Source organism: Rhipicephalus sanguineus, chromosome 1 (genome assembly GCF_013339695.2).
Source record: "Rhipicephalus sanguineus isolate Rsan-2018 chromosome 1, BIME_Rsan_1.4, whole genome shotgun sequence".
Taxonomy (NCBI): Eukaryota; Metazoa; Arthropoda; class Arachnida; order Ixodida; family Ixodidae; genus Rhipicephalus; species Rhipicephalus sanguineus.
The window spans coordinates 156355566-156376260 of record NC_051176.1 but is presented as its reverse complement, the minus strand read 5'-3'; the positions used below and the strand labels follow the sequence as shown (position 1 = coordinate 156376260).

The window sequence follows — 20695 nt, the reverse complement described above, 5'->3', positions numbered from 1 at the left end:
AAGGCGCCGTATTGACGACAGATCGCAAGGCCACCACAACTCGCTACATTCAGCTGCGGAGAGAGCCCGCTAAATGCTGGGCCGCTCCTTTTTGCGACGATGACGACGTTTTAATAAGGAGATTAGTCACTGCAGCGGTGGTTGACACGCGGCTATTGCGTATACAGTGGCCTACGGAATACGAATCAACGCCGATCACCCGACAGGTCGCGCGTGCTTTCCGCGGAAGGAGGGGACCTGCGTAGCGTCCGCGTCTGTCGATGACGTAAATGCAAAGGCTAAGTGCATCGTTAACGGCACGATGGCTGTCATTTCTCTAGACAAGGGGAATGACCGCCGTCGTGAAGGAGCGTTCGATATACTATAGTTCATTAGTAATGAAGCTGACCAACAATAAGTAACAAAGAAGGCGTAAGAAAAATTATTTAATTTTACCGAATTGAAATAAAGAAAATGACCTGCTGGCTTCGTTGCAGTTTCGATTACCTGAAATATAGCCCCTAGGTTCCTCTTTTTCTCGTTCATTACACGCAGAGGGTCTCGTCTCTAGCAGCTTCGATGCCTTCAGGAAGTATAGAGCGCTTGTATATTGTTCCTTTTGCCTTCTCTTCTCGTTCGTTGTGTGCACGCTGCACTTCACAATGAGCATATACGAGGGTTTATTGGTCAGTCGTTTTCGCGCAAGAAATTTGCGTAATGCGTGACGCCTTCGGTTGAGAAGGTGTTCCACGTCCACCGCCATGGTCGTTGAGCGTTGGTGTTTTCTAACGCTCCCAGAATGGCACACACGAATGCCAGAAAAAGAAGACGGGAGAATGGCGCCGCGGTATAGCTCCGTCGTAACAGCATCGCACGCCAAATGCGAAGACGCGGGTTCGCATGCCGCGTACGGCTAGTTAATTATTCTTGCACTTTTATTTGCTGTATTTCAATCAAGTAGAATTAAGCAATTTGCTGTAATTTTTATTTGGTTCCTATTCCTTGTTTGCTGCATTATTATTGAGATTAAGAGAAATAGTATCTCGGTCCCCTTTCATATTATATATAGCTTAATGTGGCAGTTAACTGTTGGTGCGTACAATATACAAGAACTGCGCAGGTCTAATGAGAGAGAGAGAGAGAGGGGAGGGGATGGAACTTTATTTCGAGTCCGGCAAGTTTATGGGTTGAGCCAAATGAGAAATATATATAAACTTAACATGCAAATCATATATAGTGAAAGCATATCTCCAATGTAGATTATGAGTTCATTGACCTTGCATATACGGAAACGACTTGCACATTAGCTTGAAGTTGTGTGCATCTTGTGGGCTATCGCGTTCCCTTCTTTTATCTCCTCTAAACTCTAACGATATTTCGCCATAAACGTTATAATATTTAGATAAGTTAAAATTTCAATTATACCGAGGCATGTCGCGTATTACGCATGGGCATAGAAATTAGTCGAACAGGCAGAGGAGAGCAGCGATTAGTTACGTTACTGAGTGAAACAGCAGTGTTGTACTCGCCTACCACCGGAACCGAACGAACGCGTTGAAGTCGAAGATATTGATTTCTAGGTTTATTGTTGCTTGTCATTCGCAATATATTCGCCTTCGGTGTCATTATATAGGTTCTAGAACACCAGTGTTTGTCATTCTGGATTATCATTTCAGAATTTTTAATCATTTCTGGATTTTTTTTTCGCGCAGGCTTTCATATTTTATCGTAGAAGGTACGCAGATATTAAATAGGAACCAAAGGCTCGAGCGTCACTACGGGCAACATTCACTTGCATCGACTCTACCATCTAGGGTTCCAGTGAAAGAAAGCTAGTAGATGGTAAATTACCGTTGCTTTGGTAACGATTAATTATATTTTATATCCAACATCATTAATTAATTAATACAGACCCCGAATTTGTATCTTTGCTGTGCCTCACGTTAGCGCCTGCTGCGGAGGCTGGCTTAATCGTTGACGTCGGAGAACGTTCTTTGGTTGCCCTTTGTTCCCCAGATGAGGCCTGTATTCCAGCAGCTCCTATATTCGAAACGTCACATTCATTCAGTGTTTAGCGACGAAGCGACTCTTGTGCATGGTGTACAGACTGGGTCATCATAGCTCAGCGTGGTGATTTGTAATACGATACCCTGTTTTCCCGCGCTTGCTGAGGTGTGTTTGCTGAGGAGAATAACGTTATCTTGTTCGCCAAAATCCTCTTGAGACTACGTCCTGCAGATGCCAACCTGTTTTAATAGGTTACTTGATCTAGTTTCATTCGAAAGCGCTTATGCTTTTGTCTGTTTCTTTCTTTTGTTCTACAGGGTTACCCTATTACTCGTGAAGACGGAAAAATGGTGACAAAGTTCGAGGAGTCCGTACCAATGGTGACTTACTTGGTATGCTTCATCGTGTGCGATTTCGATCGGGTGCAGACTACGGCGTCCATGGACCAGATACCGGTAAGTGGTGAATTGTAGTATATATATATACCGCCCCGAATTTCGCGAATGCTTGTGTAACGCTCGCATGCGCCGTCTACTTGTTATGGATAGCACGCTTATGCGCAGCCTCAGTGTGCTAACAATAGAACGGCTCATCATATGAAAGACGTCGAATTTTTTAGTACTGAAAATAAATGTGTGTTATTGTTATGTTTTGTTCTAGGGCTAATGCTAGCTCGCTGTGTGATTGCAAGGGTCATTATTTATTCTGGCGAGGGGAGAACGGTCGGTGGTCAACGAGCTGTTAATATGTGAACGATTAACAATTATGTTTTCCCTGTCTAGTTCGCTTCACCTAAGTTGCAGAGATGTTATAGCGTCATTTATCACGTCACAAGCGAAACCCGTTTGTGGCCATAATTCTTCACCGAGGAGTGCTTCTATGAAATACTCTATTTTTCGCTGACAGAGAAAGTGCAGAATAAAATGCAACGATAGCGTTTACGCCGAGCGCATGACGCAAACAGTGCCCGCAACTGCTTCGTCCTTGCAGAGCAGCACGATGTGCGCTTTACATCGCAGCGTCAGCATCGAGAAAGCATTTGGACAGACTGCTAGTCAGGGGTACATGCGCAGGCTTTTTTTTCAGCGCCCTCTGGGCGCTGACGACATATTTGTATTCAGTGTAAGATGGTGCCGAAAGGACGTCTGCCGATGTACATGCGTGCTCTATTCTTTATCGCGTGGCAGAAAAAAGAGCTGTACGGCAGTGCATGGAAGAAAGCTTAGAAAGTGAACGAGGCTTTGGCATCGTCTACTGCTGTGGCAAATGTTTTTCTCGCTTTAAAGTGCATTCACCATCGCGTTACGGTCTGCAGGACATCTCTGCAACTCAAAAGGCGCATTTCTTGTGTTAATAGCTCACAGCGCTCCTCCCCCCCCCCCCCCCCCCCGCCCTTAAAGTAAAGTAGAAAGAAAGTAAATATCGATATAAGAAACTTGTATACGACGTAACTCCTTGGGTTTTCCTTGTGCTCCTGACCGCACCCAACCATTACCCTTGTCCACAAAAACCTTTTATGCTATAGAATCGTTCGGAAAAGCAAGTTCCAGGGAATCGTGAAGCTATACATGCGGAGGCGGCCGCCCAAAGGCACAATACTCCGTGAATTCTAAGCCTTAGCTCGTATTCATTAGAAAAACCATATCATTGTTCGTAAGAGAAACTTGCTAGCAATCTCAATGCTGGACATACTATGAGCGAGAACGGCCTGCCAATGATAAAGTTCGCTTATGAACGAGCTTTGTGGATTCGTCTTCCGTACACGCAAAAACGCGTTTGCGATAAAATTGTTCGTCATGCCAAATTCCAGCCTGTCCAAATGCTGGACATATTTTGAGTAAATGGTATGTTTGCAATCAGTGGCGGGCCCGTGTCATTGGTGGGTATGTATCTTCCTCTATACTATACTGCTCATAGTATAGAATTTTAGCAATCCGTGATTCTATATACATGCATGCTTGGAGCTTGACTTCGACGGCGCCTCTTCCTTTGCGAAGTTGTATCATGCGTTAATTTGCGTAAAGACAAATATCTAGAAGCGCACGACAAATTTCATGGCAATTGACATTTCTAATCGGTGTGCATGCACCTTGTTTGTTTTTTTTTTTCCCCTTGCAGTTCTCCGTATACGCTGCTCCCAACCAGCTCAACAAAACGTACTACGCTCTCGACATCGGTTCGAGGATACTGAGTTTCTACGAGAAATACTTCGGCCTGAAGTACCCTCTGCCTAAACAAGGTAAACTGCGTTGTCTAGTTGATTCCACAACGGTAATTTGGCTCACGACCGCTTTTCCATAACGAATTGTGTGGCAGCAGTCATTACACGCTCTACGCGTGTTTTAATATTTTCTTTTTCGTGCTCCTTCTGCTGATTCCAATGCGCCTGTTGAAGAGTGTGGCTGACCTTTGCCATCTCACGGTGCGGTTAATTGCACGTTGTTGGCGGAATCCGTAACAGAGAATATAGCGACCGGCGCAGATATAGAGCATTTCTTCTCGAGGGCGCAATTTGTTTTTCGTTTCGGGACTGTGCATTGCATGTCTCAAGTGTAAACACGATGAACTTCCTTGATCGGGTTCCTTCGTGAATAGCGTCCGCGTGGAGAAGTTTCGCCGAGAGTCCAGCTTGGCGGGTCTGTCAACATGCTATATATGATCTTAGTGCTCAACTCTTAATGCGCTAAATCGTCATGTCGCTCTATACAACGTGTCAGCTATAGCGATTCAGCGTTCCTAGACATCTACGCCCGGTTTTAACAGGAAAGGAGCCATGAAAAACATTTATTTCCTCGAACCTCGAAGCGGCGTCATTTCGTGCTTTATGGCTGTAAACACGTAGAATATTATATACCTAGTGTTTGTTTTCAGTGTGGCGTTGCTGCTCTTGGGTTGCGTCACTCGATGACCCGTGTTTCGTATATATATATATATATATATATATATATATATATATATATATATATATATATATATATATATATATATATATATATATATATATATAGTGCCACGACGCCAATTCTTTGGGCGTCGTGGCACTATAATATAATATATATATGCTCAATAATTAATCCTGCGAATATTTTCTCGAGCACTGCTTATTGTGATGTTTGACTTGTAAAATATCCCCGCATTACGTGTACTTATATAACAAGTGACATGCAGTATTTTTTGCCCATACATATGCACTACCTAATAATTGCATGCGCAGGAATGAAAACGCATTTGTTTTACTGTTTCATTTTGATATTACTCCCAATTAAGTCGAGTGCATCCTACCCTGACAGAAAATGCAGTATTAGACACGTTAACTGCAGCCTTGCGCGCCTCCTGCAGACATGATCGCTATTCCGGACTTCGTGTCGGGGGCGATGGAGCACTGGGGCCTCATCACCTTCCGAGAAGTGAACCTCCTTTACGACTCGAAGAAGTCCAGCCCACGGAATAAACAGCGAGTGGCAGCTGTCATAGCTCACGAGCTCGCGCATCAGGTACGCCTCTTCGTGACACTGTCTCAGCACGGGCTCCGCGTATGCTCACTGTACATAAATATCAGCGCTCTCGTTGAACGTCGCTCAGCTATACGCAGAACATGGTTATATCTTGCTCAGAGCGATCTGGTGGGCTAGTTGGTTAAGCCTGTCTATGTGATCACGGCACACAAAAACTTTACACGGATCGGCAGAGTAGACACCAAGAAGCGCTGACTGCAACTCAGCGCTTCGTACTGTTTACCCTGTCGGTCTCTGTTAACCCTTAAAGTCCCAAATTAAATATTTTCAAGGTAAGCCACTGGTTTTTACATTTCGTGATGCGCATGATCAGGGTAGTTTAAAAGGATGAAAAAAATCTTTGCTCACACTTTTCAGTGAAAAGTAATTAGTGACCAAATTAACTTTATAAATAATTATTATTTCATAATATTTCCATTACTTTTACTTAATTTATTGCTTAAAAAGGTATTTAGATGGGATAGCATAATGCCTAATAGCCAAATTTCAAATCTTCGACACATGACTAAAATAAATGCCCTATCTCTGAAAATGTGAAAGAAGAAGCTGCCTCGGCGAAATGCGCGAACAGCGCGACCGCTTCTGTAATTTCTTCGTTCACACGTGACCTCGCTTTGTTGTGTCTACCAGATTGGCACCACATGTAGAGCAGGCCCTAAGTATGAGCTCTTCAGGAAGAACAACGCTTTATCTCTACCAGGTGCTTGCAGACTGACCTACAAAATTGATTATTCCAATTGGAATAATCCAATTGGAATTGGAATAACAGCGATCTTGTGCGCTGTTATCATATAGACATGATTATATGTTCTGTGTCCTTACTATTTCATATCTGAATGTCACGATGTGATCCAGTGAATCTCCCCATGCTTCCTCCGCGAGGGCAAGGATGAGATAATCGCAACAGGACTAAAGCAGAACGAAAGCAAGCCGTCCTTGGCATAGACTCCCAGACAATGCGCCGTCTCGTGCTACCAGCGTAACCACTCAAAAACTATTCGACCGTGAGCTGCATCTCCTAAGCGGCATTTCGTCAACAAAATGAGCGCAATTATTCAGCCACGGTCAATTCCTGTGCTGTTTAGCACGATTAAAGGACCCCCAACTTTATTTCGTAATGGACATGGCGATCGTATAACGAGGTATTGGCATGCGCTATAATAACTGCCTCTCATGCAGCCTTGTTTCACCTTTGCTTTTTATCCTTAACAGTGGTTTGGAAACCTCGTGACCATGAAGTGGTGGGACGACTTGTGGCTGAACGAAGGCTTCGCAAGTTACATCGAGTACAAGGGCATCGACCACGTCGAACCAGAATGGGACATGGTGGGTACTCGCGTCGATATCTCGACGTCGCCACTTAAACGGCGCAGTGATTAAGGCTTTAGCGTTTAGAGCTCAAATTGCGCCATGTTTGGCCCAGACGACGCACTGCCATATATTTACGCGGCGATTTCACTGTCTCGTTGCGGCATCCCCTAATGCCCATCAATGAAGGTTTTTACGAAAGAACTTACGCAACGGCTGTGTGGGCGACGTAGAATGCATTGGAGAACGCCTAGTTACGTAAGGGCAAATTCTTTACTGAGATTACTGTCTGTTGCTGCTCACACGTATTGTAGTTGAAGAAATCCTGACGAAATTTCGTATCGGAACGCAAAGCATAAAGTTAAAAAGTTTGAACACGGCGACATGTCACTTTACAACTGACCATGCGAGGCCCTTTTCGTATTTTTCTTGTTCTGTTTTGACAAAAGAAAGCACAGATTTAATTACCATAAAATTGTGTTACATATAAAAAGGAAGACATCAGCGGTCTTCTTCTTCGTGTTTAGATTGTCTTGCGCTGTTCGGCACGAGAAGATGGATTTACCAACTAGCTCAGCAAACCATTCTCTTGACTTTGGTCCTTGCGAAATTTAGTAAAGAGTTGTATAATTACGCGAGCAAACAAAATGCGAAAAAAGCTCAGTGACTTTCTTCGTTGAGCGGCCAACCACGTGGTTTTAAGCGTCCACCGTCAGCTGCGCAAGATGGCGGGTCAATCGCTACTCAGCACTGGTGGCAGGGTCTCTCCATATCTTGTCCGAAGGGAAAGAAGCAACAGGTGCCGCCCACTACTTAGAAGCGTGGCAGAATACCGCGTGTGACATGCGAGCGGCATGAGACCCTTCTTCGTGCTCTGAAGTTTGCATGAGAGACGCGCTCGATTTATTCCGTGCTTTTTGTGAGCGAATTTAGGTGGATCGCGGGTCTGCTTTCTCGGCGTCGGGACAGACGGCGCGCGAGCGGATTATTCAGTATAAGCTAACGTGCGTCCTCCATATAACTGCTCAGAAATAGCAGCGTCAGAAGCAGCCTTCACGTTTTTATATAACAGTGAGCAGCATCGCTCCAGGTGCTACTCCTTGGTTATAATAATCGCTAAGTGGTCCCTATTACCTGGGTTCCTCTCTTTAGGTGCTAAGGTGGAAGTGCAGCCTTTTGTACAATTAACGGCCTTGCTCGGCGCGGTGGTTATGGAAGGCTTTAAATAGCATCTCTTTGTGTCTCGTAGTACCTCTTGAATGCAAAAATGAGTTTGGTGCGTGCATGCCGCGAGCGTACCAAAGGAACGATAATTGCTCACCATTATAACACTTGTGTAACTGCACTTGCTTCTATACCTGCATATGGGAGGAAGGCACGAAAGAAAGAAAAAGGCAGGCATCACTTGTAAGAGGCAGGAATTTGCATCATGGTGATAGAGGTCGTCCTAAAGAGATTAAAAAACTTATTAGCATTTTTTCTCTTTTTTACACTTGTTTTACTTATATGCTTTCACCTTAGAAGCGGCGAATACTGTACACTCTATAGTAAAAGCAAATCTTCATTTTCCTCGAGGACATTTTTTTCTCGCCACAGCGTTAATCTCTCAAAACACAGGTGGCGCATATTTTTGTGATGAAGGTTAGCGTTTCTCTCTCGGGCGATGGACGTTTATCACTCGAAGTGAATGGCGCGGACAGAGGCTTTTCTGTGACCGCGTTCTCGGCCGTACCGCGCAACCTCGGTTGTGCCCTGTGATTAATAATATGCCAAGATAATGAGAGAGGGCATGAAACGAGATGAACAAGACCGATAAGAGATCATAATCACGAGCCGGTTTTGAGCCGTCTCTGACACCGTCGAATCGCACTGCGTCACCCCATATGAACACCCCAAGAGAAATTGGAAACTCCGCCGTCCCGTAGCGTGCGGGGCCACCCGGCTAGGTGCCGCGAAAGCTTTATGCCCGCGGCGTCGACGTGGGACAAGTGGTTGCTTACAAATTTTGTCGTTATCCTTTTTCCTCTGCACCCCCTACGCCTGCTCAGATGAACCAGTTTTTGACGGAGGACTTGCAGCCCGTAATGGACTTGGACTCGACCACCACTTCGCACCCGGTGGTTCAGAGCGTCAGCCACCCGGACGAGATCACAGAGATCTTCGACACCATTTCCTACAACAAGGTAAACGTCGTTTTTGTATCGATAAAGGCCTCCCCCGAAGCACGCGAGCCACGGGGGAAAAGCAAAGAGGGGCCGCTTTCCTTCTTCTCCGTCCGGCCCGGCTGCTTTCCTTCCAAGAACCGCGCCAAACCAGCTATCCACTATCACACATAGCAGTACTCCGGTAAGAAAGCCGACCGGTGCCCAAGCTAACGGTGCAACACGGCGCAACGGCGGCTTTCTTGCGCCTCTACTCTTCTTGTCTTCTTTTTTTCGCTGTCATTCGCCGTCTCCTATAATGACCGGGTATAATCACACGACGCTGCCCAGCCCCGGGGGTTTCCCATGCGGTGTCGCGTTCCCTCAAGGACACATTTGTTTACCACGCAATCTGGTCGCTCCCGTTTGCCTTCAAGACTTGAAGACGGTGCGCGTTGCTTCCAGCGCGTTTTTAAGTGCTGTTCGTTTGGTCATTCGCAAAGAACTAAGATGGCGAATAGCTGTAATAATTTAATTGTTGACGTCCTTGCGCTAGCTCGTACTTATGTGGTCGATCTCTCTTGGCATAAAACGGGCGGTTGTAATTATATACTGGGTGGTCTTGCTTTTCTTTTCTTTCTTTCTTCTTCGTGTGTTTAGGCGTTTGTCTCTCGTTTGTTTTCTTGTTTTTCGCGATACACATAGCGAAGTTTGGCCGTTTCTGGTGGATTTAGTTGAAAACATATTTTCACGATGAATCGCAATGCCTGGGTAGTTAATTTTCAAAAATTCTTGGTTAACTATATATTAACTTTCAAATTATTCACTTTCGTGCACACGTTGCTAGCGCGAAAATGAAGTTACATGTGCCCGGCAGAAATGGTGTTTCTAAGGGTGTTTGTAAAACCAACAGAGCTTTTAGAAACACCCTTATTCCCTAGCCTGCTAACCTGGCACGTATTCACGAATGCCTCACTTGTTAGTATGAGCGTGTCGCTATTCAATAATAACGTCGGACGTATTATTAGCGTAGGGTAATAATACGTCCGATATCATGAATTATACTATTAAAAGGCTTTGGGAATTCATCGTTGTTCTTCGACAGCGCAATGATGACCGATCGTTGTTGTTAATTTCGATGCCAAACACTCAAGTGTGCATCCACTTAATTGTGGTCGATTATAAATCAGAGGAATCAAAGTATACATACATACATACATACATACATACATACATACATACATACATACATACATACATACATACATACATACATACATACATACATACATACATACATACATACATACATACATACATACATACATACATACATACATACATACATACATACATACATACATACATACATACATACATACATGCGTGCATGCGTGTGCGGGCAAAAAACGTGTCAGAGAAATTGGGCAAATCCCACTGCTCACCACATGGTCCACTAAATTGAGAAATACTTTATTGAACTGTCGGGACGGCTCATTAACCTCCATGCCGTCCAATTCCCGGCATGGAGGAAGGACGCATAGCGCAATGAGAAAGAAAGAAAGAAAGAAAGAAAGAAAGAAAGAAAAAAGAAAGAAAGAAAGAAAGAAAGAAAGAAAGAAAGAAAGAAAGAAAGAAAGAAAGAAAGAAAGAAAGAAAGAAAGAAAGAAAGAAAAAGGCAGGTCAGACGCACACGCCAAGCTTCGCTTGCCTCCATTTTCCCGGTAGAGGAAGGGCTCCTGCATTTATTTTGTGCCCTGTTTGGAACAGCTCCTATCAGTTCAATAACGCATACGGAAATGCTACAAAACCCGGCACTGCTGGTTTCCTAGGAAAGTGGAATGCAGTTAAATTAGCGTTAAATATTGTTGTAAATGATGGCTCGCTTCTGACTAAACTCGTTTTTACAGAAGTGTACGGTCGCAACAACCGCGCAGAATTCACAACTTGTTCGGTTTCAAAACGTCCCGACGGCAGCGCTCAGTGACTGCGTGCAATTTCTCCTCAGTTAGCGTAATCATGATCGCGTCTGCACACCACGGTCCGATGTTTGAACTTCGCGACAGTGTCTAAGTACGCTGTCTATAGAAGGACCGAAAAATGCTCATAGAGTTGGTGGCTATGGAAGCGCACTGTTCACGTCGCGCGAAATACATCTTTTTCGACGCATTATTCGACATAAAAACCGACATAATTTCGCATCATTGGTGTCTTGGACTTTGGTTGTATTTCTTTTTCACTCAAATCTGTTTCAGGGTGCATCCGTGCTCAGAATGCTCGAGAACTTCCTTGGACCTTCGGTCTTTCAAAGGGGAGTATCGGTAAGCTCAGTTGTGCTTTTTCCATCCCTCGTGAACGCTCATTTAACAATGACTCGAATGTCCAGCGTCATCTCTAATGTACTGGATTATGGGAGCGACATGCCAGCTTAAACTCTTATGCGACACTTGGTTCGAGTGCGTGGTTTTACAGTCTACGCAGACACAGTATTCAGCAGAGTTTGTAGTCGATAAAACAATTCATTTTAACGTATAAGTGAAGGAGATCGCATTATTAAACAGCGCTGTGCCGACGAATAGCTGGGGTTCTGGTTTTCTATTAAGGCCGAGAAGAAAAAAAATGGTCCATCGAATTGATTTTCAGAAATTCGCTTTTAATAAAACCTGGAGTATGTTGGACACAGTCATATGAACCCAGCAGATAATCAAGCCTATACAAGAAGAATAATGCAAACAAAATATATAAGTGTAATTAATTACACTTGTCAGTGAACTATATAATTTCGACTTCTTTTTCGGAGAAAAGCTATGTGGTTTCGTGAAAGGTCAGCGCTTAATTACACAGGGCAGACTAAAGCACTTAGCATTACGGACAGTCAATGGAAACTGCGTTCAGCGTTAGATGAATGAAGCTACCATGTAACCATTACGATACATTTGATACGCAGTTGATCGTCGGCACTCGTGCTTCTATTCTTTTGTATCCGTGTTTTCACGCCTTACCTTCTTTTAGCACGAATCATTACGACACAGCTGTTCTGTCCATACCCATTGCGTAAGACGTACGATATGAATTTCTGTCTGTAGCAAATGTGAGCACAGTGAAAAATTCCAGCATGCATACCCCATTGGCGTATACTCCTGCAGCAGACATACAGTGTCAAGCGTCCAGTAGCTAAACGAAATGGGAGTTTTTAACGTCCTGAAACCCTTAGTGAATTATGATGGATGCTGTAATTATTTTGATTACCTGAAAATCTCCGTACACCTAAACCAAGGCATGCGATCATTTTTCCATGTTATCCCCATCAGGGTGTTCAGCAGCGGAAAACTATGCACAATCACTAAGCACCTTGGATCGGGTTAGTTGCGAGCTCTAGTTTACAGCAACTAAAATTTATCGTAAAACTTGGAAGGCTCTGCTTACTTGACAAGCTTGAATTTCTGTGGCTACTTTAGGCTCTTAATCAAATGCGTGCGAATTTAGGCGATGCGTCGATATCGGTTTCGGCGAAAGCACTATCCGGAGATGTGTTGCGAATCAAGAATCCTACTTCTTCGAAGACGAATGTTAATGAAGACCGCTTACAAATCTTTTTCAGTCCTTCTTGGAGAACCACCAGTTCGGAAACGCCAAAACTGAAGATCTGTGGGCAGAACTTTCTGAAGCGGCTGGTAATGTGAGTAAACGACCCTGCATCAATGTTTACAACAATACTTTAGCGTGATCAGATTGTTGTTTCTTTTTCTGGTTCATTCGTTTTAATTACGCTTATGGAAGTCGTGAGTTAAAGTGCACGAATCACTGGCTCCGGGAAGAACCAGAACTTCGCAACTTAGTCAGGCAACCTGCAATTGACAGCTAATTAGTAATTCCAAACTTTAGACGCCAAATAGCGCTACAATGACGTCTAAGAAACGAAGAAATTATATTTTTGTAAGAAACCTTTGTCTACGCATTTTTGCTTACGCGTGTGCGTATGTGCGTTTGTGAGACGTGCCCTCGTAAAAATTCGGGGCCCTTATTCACAAAATGCACCGATGCTATAATTGTTCGCACAAAGAATATTAAATTTAGCTGCTCGTGGTACTGGACATAATATTCGCAAAGACGGCCAGCGAAGAACAAACAGCACTTATACATACGGCAATCTTTGTTATTTGGTCCCCTTGGCATTTCCCCACAAAAGTTGTTTTTCGCGAAAACACATCTCTGTTGGCCGGCAGCTACGGCGAATAATTTGTTCGATGTCACGACTTACTGAGTTAATTTCTTTAAAAAATACGTTAACATACAAATTGTTTTCTAATAAGGGACTATGTGCCCATATTCACAAAAATCTTCTTACGCGATAACTCTTCGCAAGACTGGCGAGCATCCAGTCTTACGAATAGTTTTTCGCGTAAGATCGTAAGAACGTTTTTACGAATGTGGGCCAAAATAACTATAATAATGTGTGTGCCTTCTGCCGCACTGGCAAATGAAATGGGACGGAATTCACAAGTGTTTTCGTTTGCAAGAGGCATTTGCCATTGTCCGACGGTCTTCGATAACAATGAATCCAACATCACAATTTACCCGACATGCTTTTACGAACAGTTTTACGAGCCCTTGAGTGACTTTTTTAGTAGCACATACGAATATCGCCTTTCTGCAGAGCGATATTCGGTATATAGGTTCATTTTGTCTTATTTGTATCTTCTGGGATAAGCAACGATACAACAGTGACTCGCACCCTCCTCGCCAGCTTGCGTGCTCGTCATCGGTTTTGAAATCTCCGGCGCATGTGCGCAACTTGTTTTGGTGTGCCCGCCTATCTGAGAACAAGACGCTGTAACAAGAAGCTGTAACAAGATAAGCGGCGAACGAGACGCCGTGCCACAAAAAAAGAATGCGATAACAAAAAAGCCGGCAGATCCCACGCATTGTGGGAATCGATGTAATGCGAAGCAGCCAGCAAAGAGCTGCATACATCGCCTTGTATGTTATTGAGGAAAATGCGTGTCATGGTTTTCATGTTAACTCCTATTATTTATGTTCACCACACAGTAACGTCGCGCAGTACTAACTTCGGCGTAGATCAAGCTAGCGAAACGGCCGCAGCGAACCATGAGCGTGGCACGCGTAAGGTCATTGCTGTTACATGACATGTGGTGTCATGACCTCTTCATGTTAACTGTGTTACTCTTATGTTCGTCACCACAGCCATATTGGCAAGGATACCAATTCGGTGTATATCAAGCTAGCGAAACGCCGCCGCCGAGCACCATTGACGCGTGGCCATGTAAATCATGCTGTACATGACATTCGTGTCATGATTTTCATGTTCTGACTTGTATTGATGTTCGCCATTACAGTCATGTTACCGCCAGTCCCAAGTTCCCTTGGTGTACATTCGATTAGCCAAGCGGACCCGGAGCGCACAAAGTTCGTAGGCGGCATCAGATAGATAGATCGATAGTAGATAAGATAGATAGAAGGTAGATAGATAGATAGTTAGATAGATAGATAGATAGATAGTAGAAGAATAGATAGATAGATAGATAGGTAGTAGATAGATAGATAGATAGATAGATAGATAGATAGATAGATAATAGAGAGATAGATAGATAGATAGATAGATAGATAGGATAGATAGATAGTAGATAGATAGATAGATAGATAGATAGATAGATAGATAGATAGAAGAAGTAGATAGATAGAAGATAGATAGATAGATAGATAGATAGATAGATAGAATAGATGAATAGATAGTAGATAGATAGATAGATAGATAGATAGATAGATAGATATAGTAGATAGATAGATAGATAGATAGATGAGATAGATAGATAGAGTAGATAGATAGATAGATAGATAGATAGCTAGATAGATAGATAGATAGATAGATAGATAGATACGCTCAAAGTCGCAGAAGTTCGCTAAGAAATGCTTCGCATTTAATAAGCCGGCGGTGAAAGTAGCCTGTTAGGCGTAGCGTGGCAATGCCCACCCCCCTCGCGATGAAGATGAAACGCGCGAAGAACTTCATGAGGCGCACGACGTGGACGGCTTCCGGTCGCGCGCGACGTCCTTCAAGTTGTATCAAACCGTCGGTAACAACCTCTTAGACGTCTGGCCCGAGCCATAGGGTGACTTTGTGGGGATCAAAGTAGCGACAACGCAGCTTCTCACTCAGACCGCGACGGCGAATGGGTGTCCATACCATCCCCTTGGTGTCGTGGTCGTGATGTTTCACATTGTAATGTCAGGCGGCGATGATGCTGGCGAACCTCATTGGCGCGCTGAAGAAAGTTGGCAACGACCGTGCCAACGTCGTGTCGGGAGGGGGGGGGGAGGGGGGGGCAACATGACGTAGCATGGTAGTGACTTGTCAGCCATAAACTAGCTCGAATGTAGTCACCCGCGTAGTCTCTTGCTGTGCCGTATTGTACGTGAACGTGACGTGTGTCAGAATCTCGTCCCAGGTCTTTTGCTTGACGTCGATATACATGGAGAGCGTATCGGAGAGCGTCTTATTCAAACGCTCCGAGAAGGCCATTAGTCCGGGGGTGGTAAGCTGTGTCACCTGCAGCTATGGCTGGTGTGAGTGAAACGCATAATTTTCTCGGTCAGCTGTGCCGTAAACGTCGTTTCCCGGTCGGTAATGAGGACTTCAAGTGCGCCATGTCGGAGGACGATGTTCTCCGCGAAAAGCTTGGCCACTTCGACGGCTCACACTGACTGCAACGCCTTCATTTCGACAAACCATGCCAGGAAATTTGTTGCAACCGCTGTCCACTTGTTTCCAGAATTCGACGTCGGAAAGGGGCCCGCAAATTCGTACAGAGGGAGGCCATCTCATAACGCCGACAGCACAGCAAGGTGCACAATGCGAGTGACTATCCGCGGTCTCATGTACCCGGCTAGCTTCGTAACCCTGAAACACTACTTTCGAGAAGTAATCCTCAGCATGGACTTTCTCGGCGAAAAAGGTGCGATGATCGACCTGCAGTCTCGGTCAGTAACTCTGCCTGTCTGCGGAGAGATGCGCGTCAAAGGAGCGTAACCGACACCGCGCCACACTTATACCATAATCAACCACCAGGTCAACATGCTAGCAGCTTGGTTTCTGTGAAAACGGACGCGAACTCGAGCAGAGAAGTCATCATTGAAACAAACACGCAGCTCTTGCTAAACTTTCAAGTAGGCGTCGCGTTTGGGGTATTATATATATATATATATATATATATATATATATATATATATATATATATATATATATATATATATTCTTATTCAACGCCATATATATACAACTTATTCAACGCCATATAAGACTATACCCAAATGCGAGAAGATGCTTTGCAGTCCGTAAAGCCGTACTAATGCGCCGGTGTCCCATGGCAAGGTCGGGAGCCTTAAGGAAGGGTAGTTTGTCCTCGTTTTATTGTCTTTATTTTACTTTTTTTTTGCTAACGATCTAACTTACAGGAATGAATGAAAATGGCATTTTCAAAGGATAAATTTCTTTATGTCCCAATCTAAACCGATCTTGTTTCTCATTGCTGCCCCATTAATCTCGTGCTTCACAAAGAACCTTGAGACGGCACTCCTGTGGCGACAGAGTATAGACCAGGGGTCTCAAACACGTGGCCCGCGAACCTTTCGCTAGCGGCCTGGCCCGCACATGACTATCTTCGTCCTATATGTTTTTTTTTTTATATGTATGTGCATGAGCTACACAGACGTGACTTGTTTCAAGCATTTTTTTTCGTTAGGCACCCCATCCGGTCACCATGTGTTAAAACATAACCGTGGAATAAAAACGCTTTCAGAATAGGCGTCCACATTTATCATTCTGGCGATCATTATTGATAGTTTTCTGGAAATCTGACGTGAAATCTCCTGCATAAATGACACATGTATGAGGTATGAGAAAGGTCATTCTTTTAAAATGGCAACGTCAACTCCCCCCTCCTCTCGCTTCAACCTTCTTCCCTATCCCGGCCCATGGGGGATTAAAATTTCGCGACTGCGGCCCACTAGCTGAGATGAGTTTGAGACCCCTGGTATAGACGATAGTTCATTTCTCCCGTCTAAGAGAGTTCTAAGAAGGGCAATCGTCACAAAAAGCACTGTTCTTTTGTATCTTTCTTCTCAAGCGCCAGCCAACGAAAGCGCACATGTTGTTGTAGCAAGGGCAAACCTCCAGACAGCGTTTACAGTCATACCAGCCGCAATGTCTTTAGTTGCATATAGGTACACTTGCCCAACGTTTCTTCCGCCGGACACGAGTTTATATAGTCAACGTTCGTCGTTCCCTGTTTGAGATTCGCTTCACGGCGAAGCTGATGGCGCCGTCTTCGACGTCCTTGCCTTCGTTTTGTTCGTTCCGCAGCCTTTTCGCGTGAATGCGGCTTTTGTCCGACGCTTGCAAATCTCATGCTTATCCGGTACGAACGTGGTCCATGCGCGAGCCGTGACCAGCACGCGCCACCGAAGTTGCACAGCGAGGCCATCCGTTTCAATCGACATACACGGCAAGGAAATCCCGCTGAAACACATTAGTGGGAACGATGCCGCAAGTATACATGACTCTGACAAGTCAAACGGACACTGATACCAGCATTTCTCTTCCTGTCTAGTTCCTGCAGCGCTACCAAAGTAGGAAGACATTCCGGCAGCTTCATATTTCATCTGTGCAGGGACGTGCCATAAGCGGCTTGTATACAATTTCCTTGTCAGACGATTGTGTACACATTTGCACTTCTTTACAGTATCGTGAGGCGAAGCTCTGCACGAACGTATTATCTTCTGCAGTGAAGCCCGTGCCTCATTCCGCACACTTTAACTTTATAATCCAATCATTAACCATTGATTCATGTTCTCTTCTATTCTTATGCTAAAGGTCGAATTAAAGATAAAGGCAAAACTGCAAGAAAGAAAGATACTCCGAGGTCACACTTGTTCAGACGAGTAAAAGGAATCTCTCTAAGACCGAGACATAGCCAGTAATCAACAAAGGCTCAACTCGAGAGCCAAAGTCTATATGCAACCAAATTTCATTATGCCAAAAACCTGTTTTCCTCGGCAGTATTGATATTTACCCCCACCACCAATTTCACCTCTAAAATACGGGACCAGAAGGTTAGGCAAGCACAGGAAGCCTGTAACTGAAGTGGAAATTTTCAAAAGTAAAAGGGATAATGAGAAGGGGGCGTGGGTATACCAGGAAGAACAGCATTTCGAGATGAGCTGTTTAGTTGCCCATCGCTTTAAGATAACAGAAAAGAAATACGTCGAAGGCAACGGAGGGCACGAATAAGAATTGTGTGCTCTGTGCAGTCCGTCCATTCGTTCCTCCGTTCCGTTTAGTTATGTTAGGCGGCGTGCGGCGTCATGCCGGGAGCCATGCGTTGTTTAGTTAGTATACACTTGAGCTCGTTGAAGTTTCACGAGTAACTTACGAAACTGCCCGCCATGTTTGCTAACGAATGCTTTAGGTATGTAACTGCTGTTAATAACGTTAGCGTTAGTAGAATTTATTGACTAAAACATGTAGTAGCTGTCACTAACGCAGCTGCATTATATCATTATCAGTACTTCACATATAGAGTGGCTCATCTGATACATAAAAGGCCGCTTCCACGCCTATAATTATGCCGCAAGACGGCAAGTTGGGCCGGTTGTTTACATCTTGAACTTCGTTACAGCGCAACACTAGACACGGACAAAAGGAAGACGAACAAAGGAAAACGAACAACACAGACAGCGCCGTGTTGTTCGTTTTCCTTCCTTTTGTCCGTGTCTATAGTGTTGCGCTGAAACGAAGTTCAAGATAATTTTGTATCTTCTGTTTTTTTATAAGTAAATTATACAAACTTCAGCTTTCATGTTTCTATGTTTTTTTGTTTTTGTGTCCTGTCATATTTATTAGGAGGTCAACTTACAGCCATCATGTTCATACCAAGAAGATAGAGTTGCGCGTGACGGCTGTGCGCAGAAAAAAAACTATTTGCCTCGTGTGCGACCGAAATCGCCACTGCGAACGGCGCTCCATTTTAAGGCGAAAGCCATCAGACGAAAGATCCGGCGGGATCGCTAAACGGTACAAAAAATGTCCCGGGACCTCGCACGCGTGGCTCGAAGCGCGCGATCTGCGCGTTCACATTGTCTTCGCGGCGTTTCACCTGACAAAAAAAAAGAACATTATGAAATTGAATAAAAAAATGCAACAAGTGCTTTCTGTGCATACTATATGCACATCTGCAAAAAGCCGTATACGATTTCGCCTTCAAGTCGTTTTAAGTGTGTAAGAAACCCCGGTAACGTGTGCTTTTTTTTTTTTTTTTTGCAATGCCGCTAAAGCACTACGCGCATTAGAGTCCCGCAATTTTTTTATGATGCCATCAAACGCTTCTTGTGGCATGTTTAAAGCGTCGGGCTGCAACAAAATCGAAATGTCGGGGGCCAGCGAAGCTTGCGACCGACAACGATGAGCGCTCGCTGGACAAAGGCAGCCGCTAATACAGCACTGACATGGGAGCCGAAAGCCAAATACTGCAGTTCGTCGTCAAAAAAGAAGGTCGACCGAGCATGTCAAGCAACCTTAGCAACTGCTCTCGTGGCGCGGCAGTGCAGATTCTCACAGATTACGTCACACGCAAGCGGGTGCCTCTCAATTTCTCGGGCCAAGAAAAAAAAAAAGAAACACATACCACCATATATATATATATATATATATATATATATAATTCAAAAGAAAGTTCTGAAGGTCCGGTGCACATGTAGTTCTGACGAAGGCCGTGCCACGGCCGAAACGTAAATGAGTAAAAATATGCAATTTTCGTAAGTGTGCTCCTTCATTTCTTCAACTATATATATATATATATATATATATATATATATATATATATATATATATATATATATATATATATATATATATGCGTGCCCAACTGGGCAGATCACTTGCGGTGTATATATTTATTGGACGCTGATTGACTCATTGACTATTGGGCAGTGGCGTAAATCCATCAAAACAACAGGGGGGGTCCCGGACTTTGCATGGCAGCCATCTTGATTATGAGAAATGTGCATTTTATTTTACACAAAAATGAAAACTTCACAATAAAAAAAAGAAAACACACAAATATTAATATATCGCGTTATTGCAATGCTCTTGACGATCTGCACTGCGCGACGAATGAGTCATACAACGTTCTGAACTAGTTTCTACAACACAGTTCCAAACAGCCGATGAGTATTCGATGAATCTACACACTGGATATGAAACAAACGTTAAGGGAACACTGACACCAAAATTGAAACCTCGAGATGTTTGTATTGTGTGATTGTCTGTATGCGTGCAAGGGTACTTCGGGCCGTTTATAACTGGCGGACGTTAGCTTTCAGTTATCTTAATTTGATTTTGAAGCAAGCGTGAATGCTCATCTGAGTTGACAGCACCTCGCGGCATCTTCACTAGTATGGCGAAACATTGGTATTAATGAGAACTAACCCACAGCAATGCCAAGGAAAGTATAGGGGGTGTTATTTGTAGTAATTAGAATATAAATGTGAAGAAAGTAAAGTGGACGAAAAGATAACTTGCCGCCGGCAGGGACCGAACCTGCGACCTTCGAATAACGCGTCCGATGCTCTACCACTTCGCTACGGCGGCGGTAATCTCCCCGTCCACTTTATAGGGTATATATGTGGATTGAAACTTCAGGAAACTTAGGAGTGTTAGGATTATTGGTC

The 20695-nt window shown here is 44.1% G+C and overlaps 1 protein-coding gene across 1 annotated transcript in view; it reads left to right on the top strand.

Moving 5' to 3' along the window:
* LOC119400797 (putative aminopeptidase-2) overlaps positions 1-20695 on the top strand; it is a 119488-nt gene that overhangs the window by 20763 nt on the left and 78030 nt on the right. The window contains exons 2-8 of the mRNA XM_037667744.2: positions 2304-2441; positions 4105-4225; positions 5326-5480; positions 6714-6827; positions 8858-8992; positions 11206-11271; positions 12552-12629. Of these exons, the coding sequence (XP_037523672.2) occupies positions 2304-2441; positions 4105-4225; positions 5326-5480; positions 6714-6827; positions 8858-8992; positions 11206-11271; positions 12552-12629 (807 nt within the window). The remainder of the gene's footprint in view (positions 1-2303; positions 2442-4104; positions 4226-5325; positions 5481-6713; positions 6828-8857; positions 8993-11205; positions 11272-12551; positions 12630-20695) is intronic.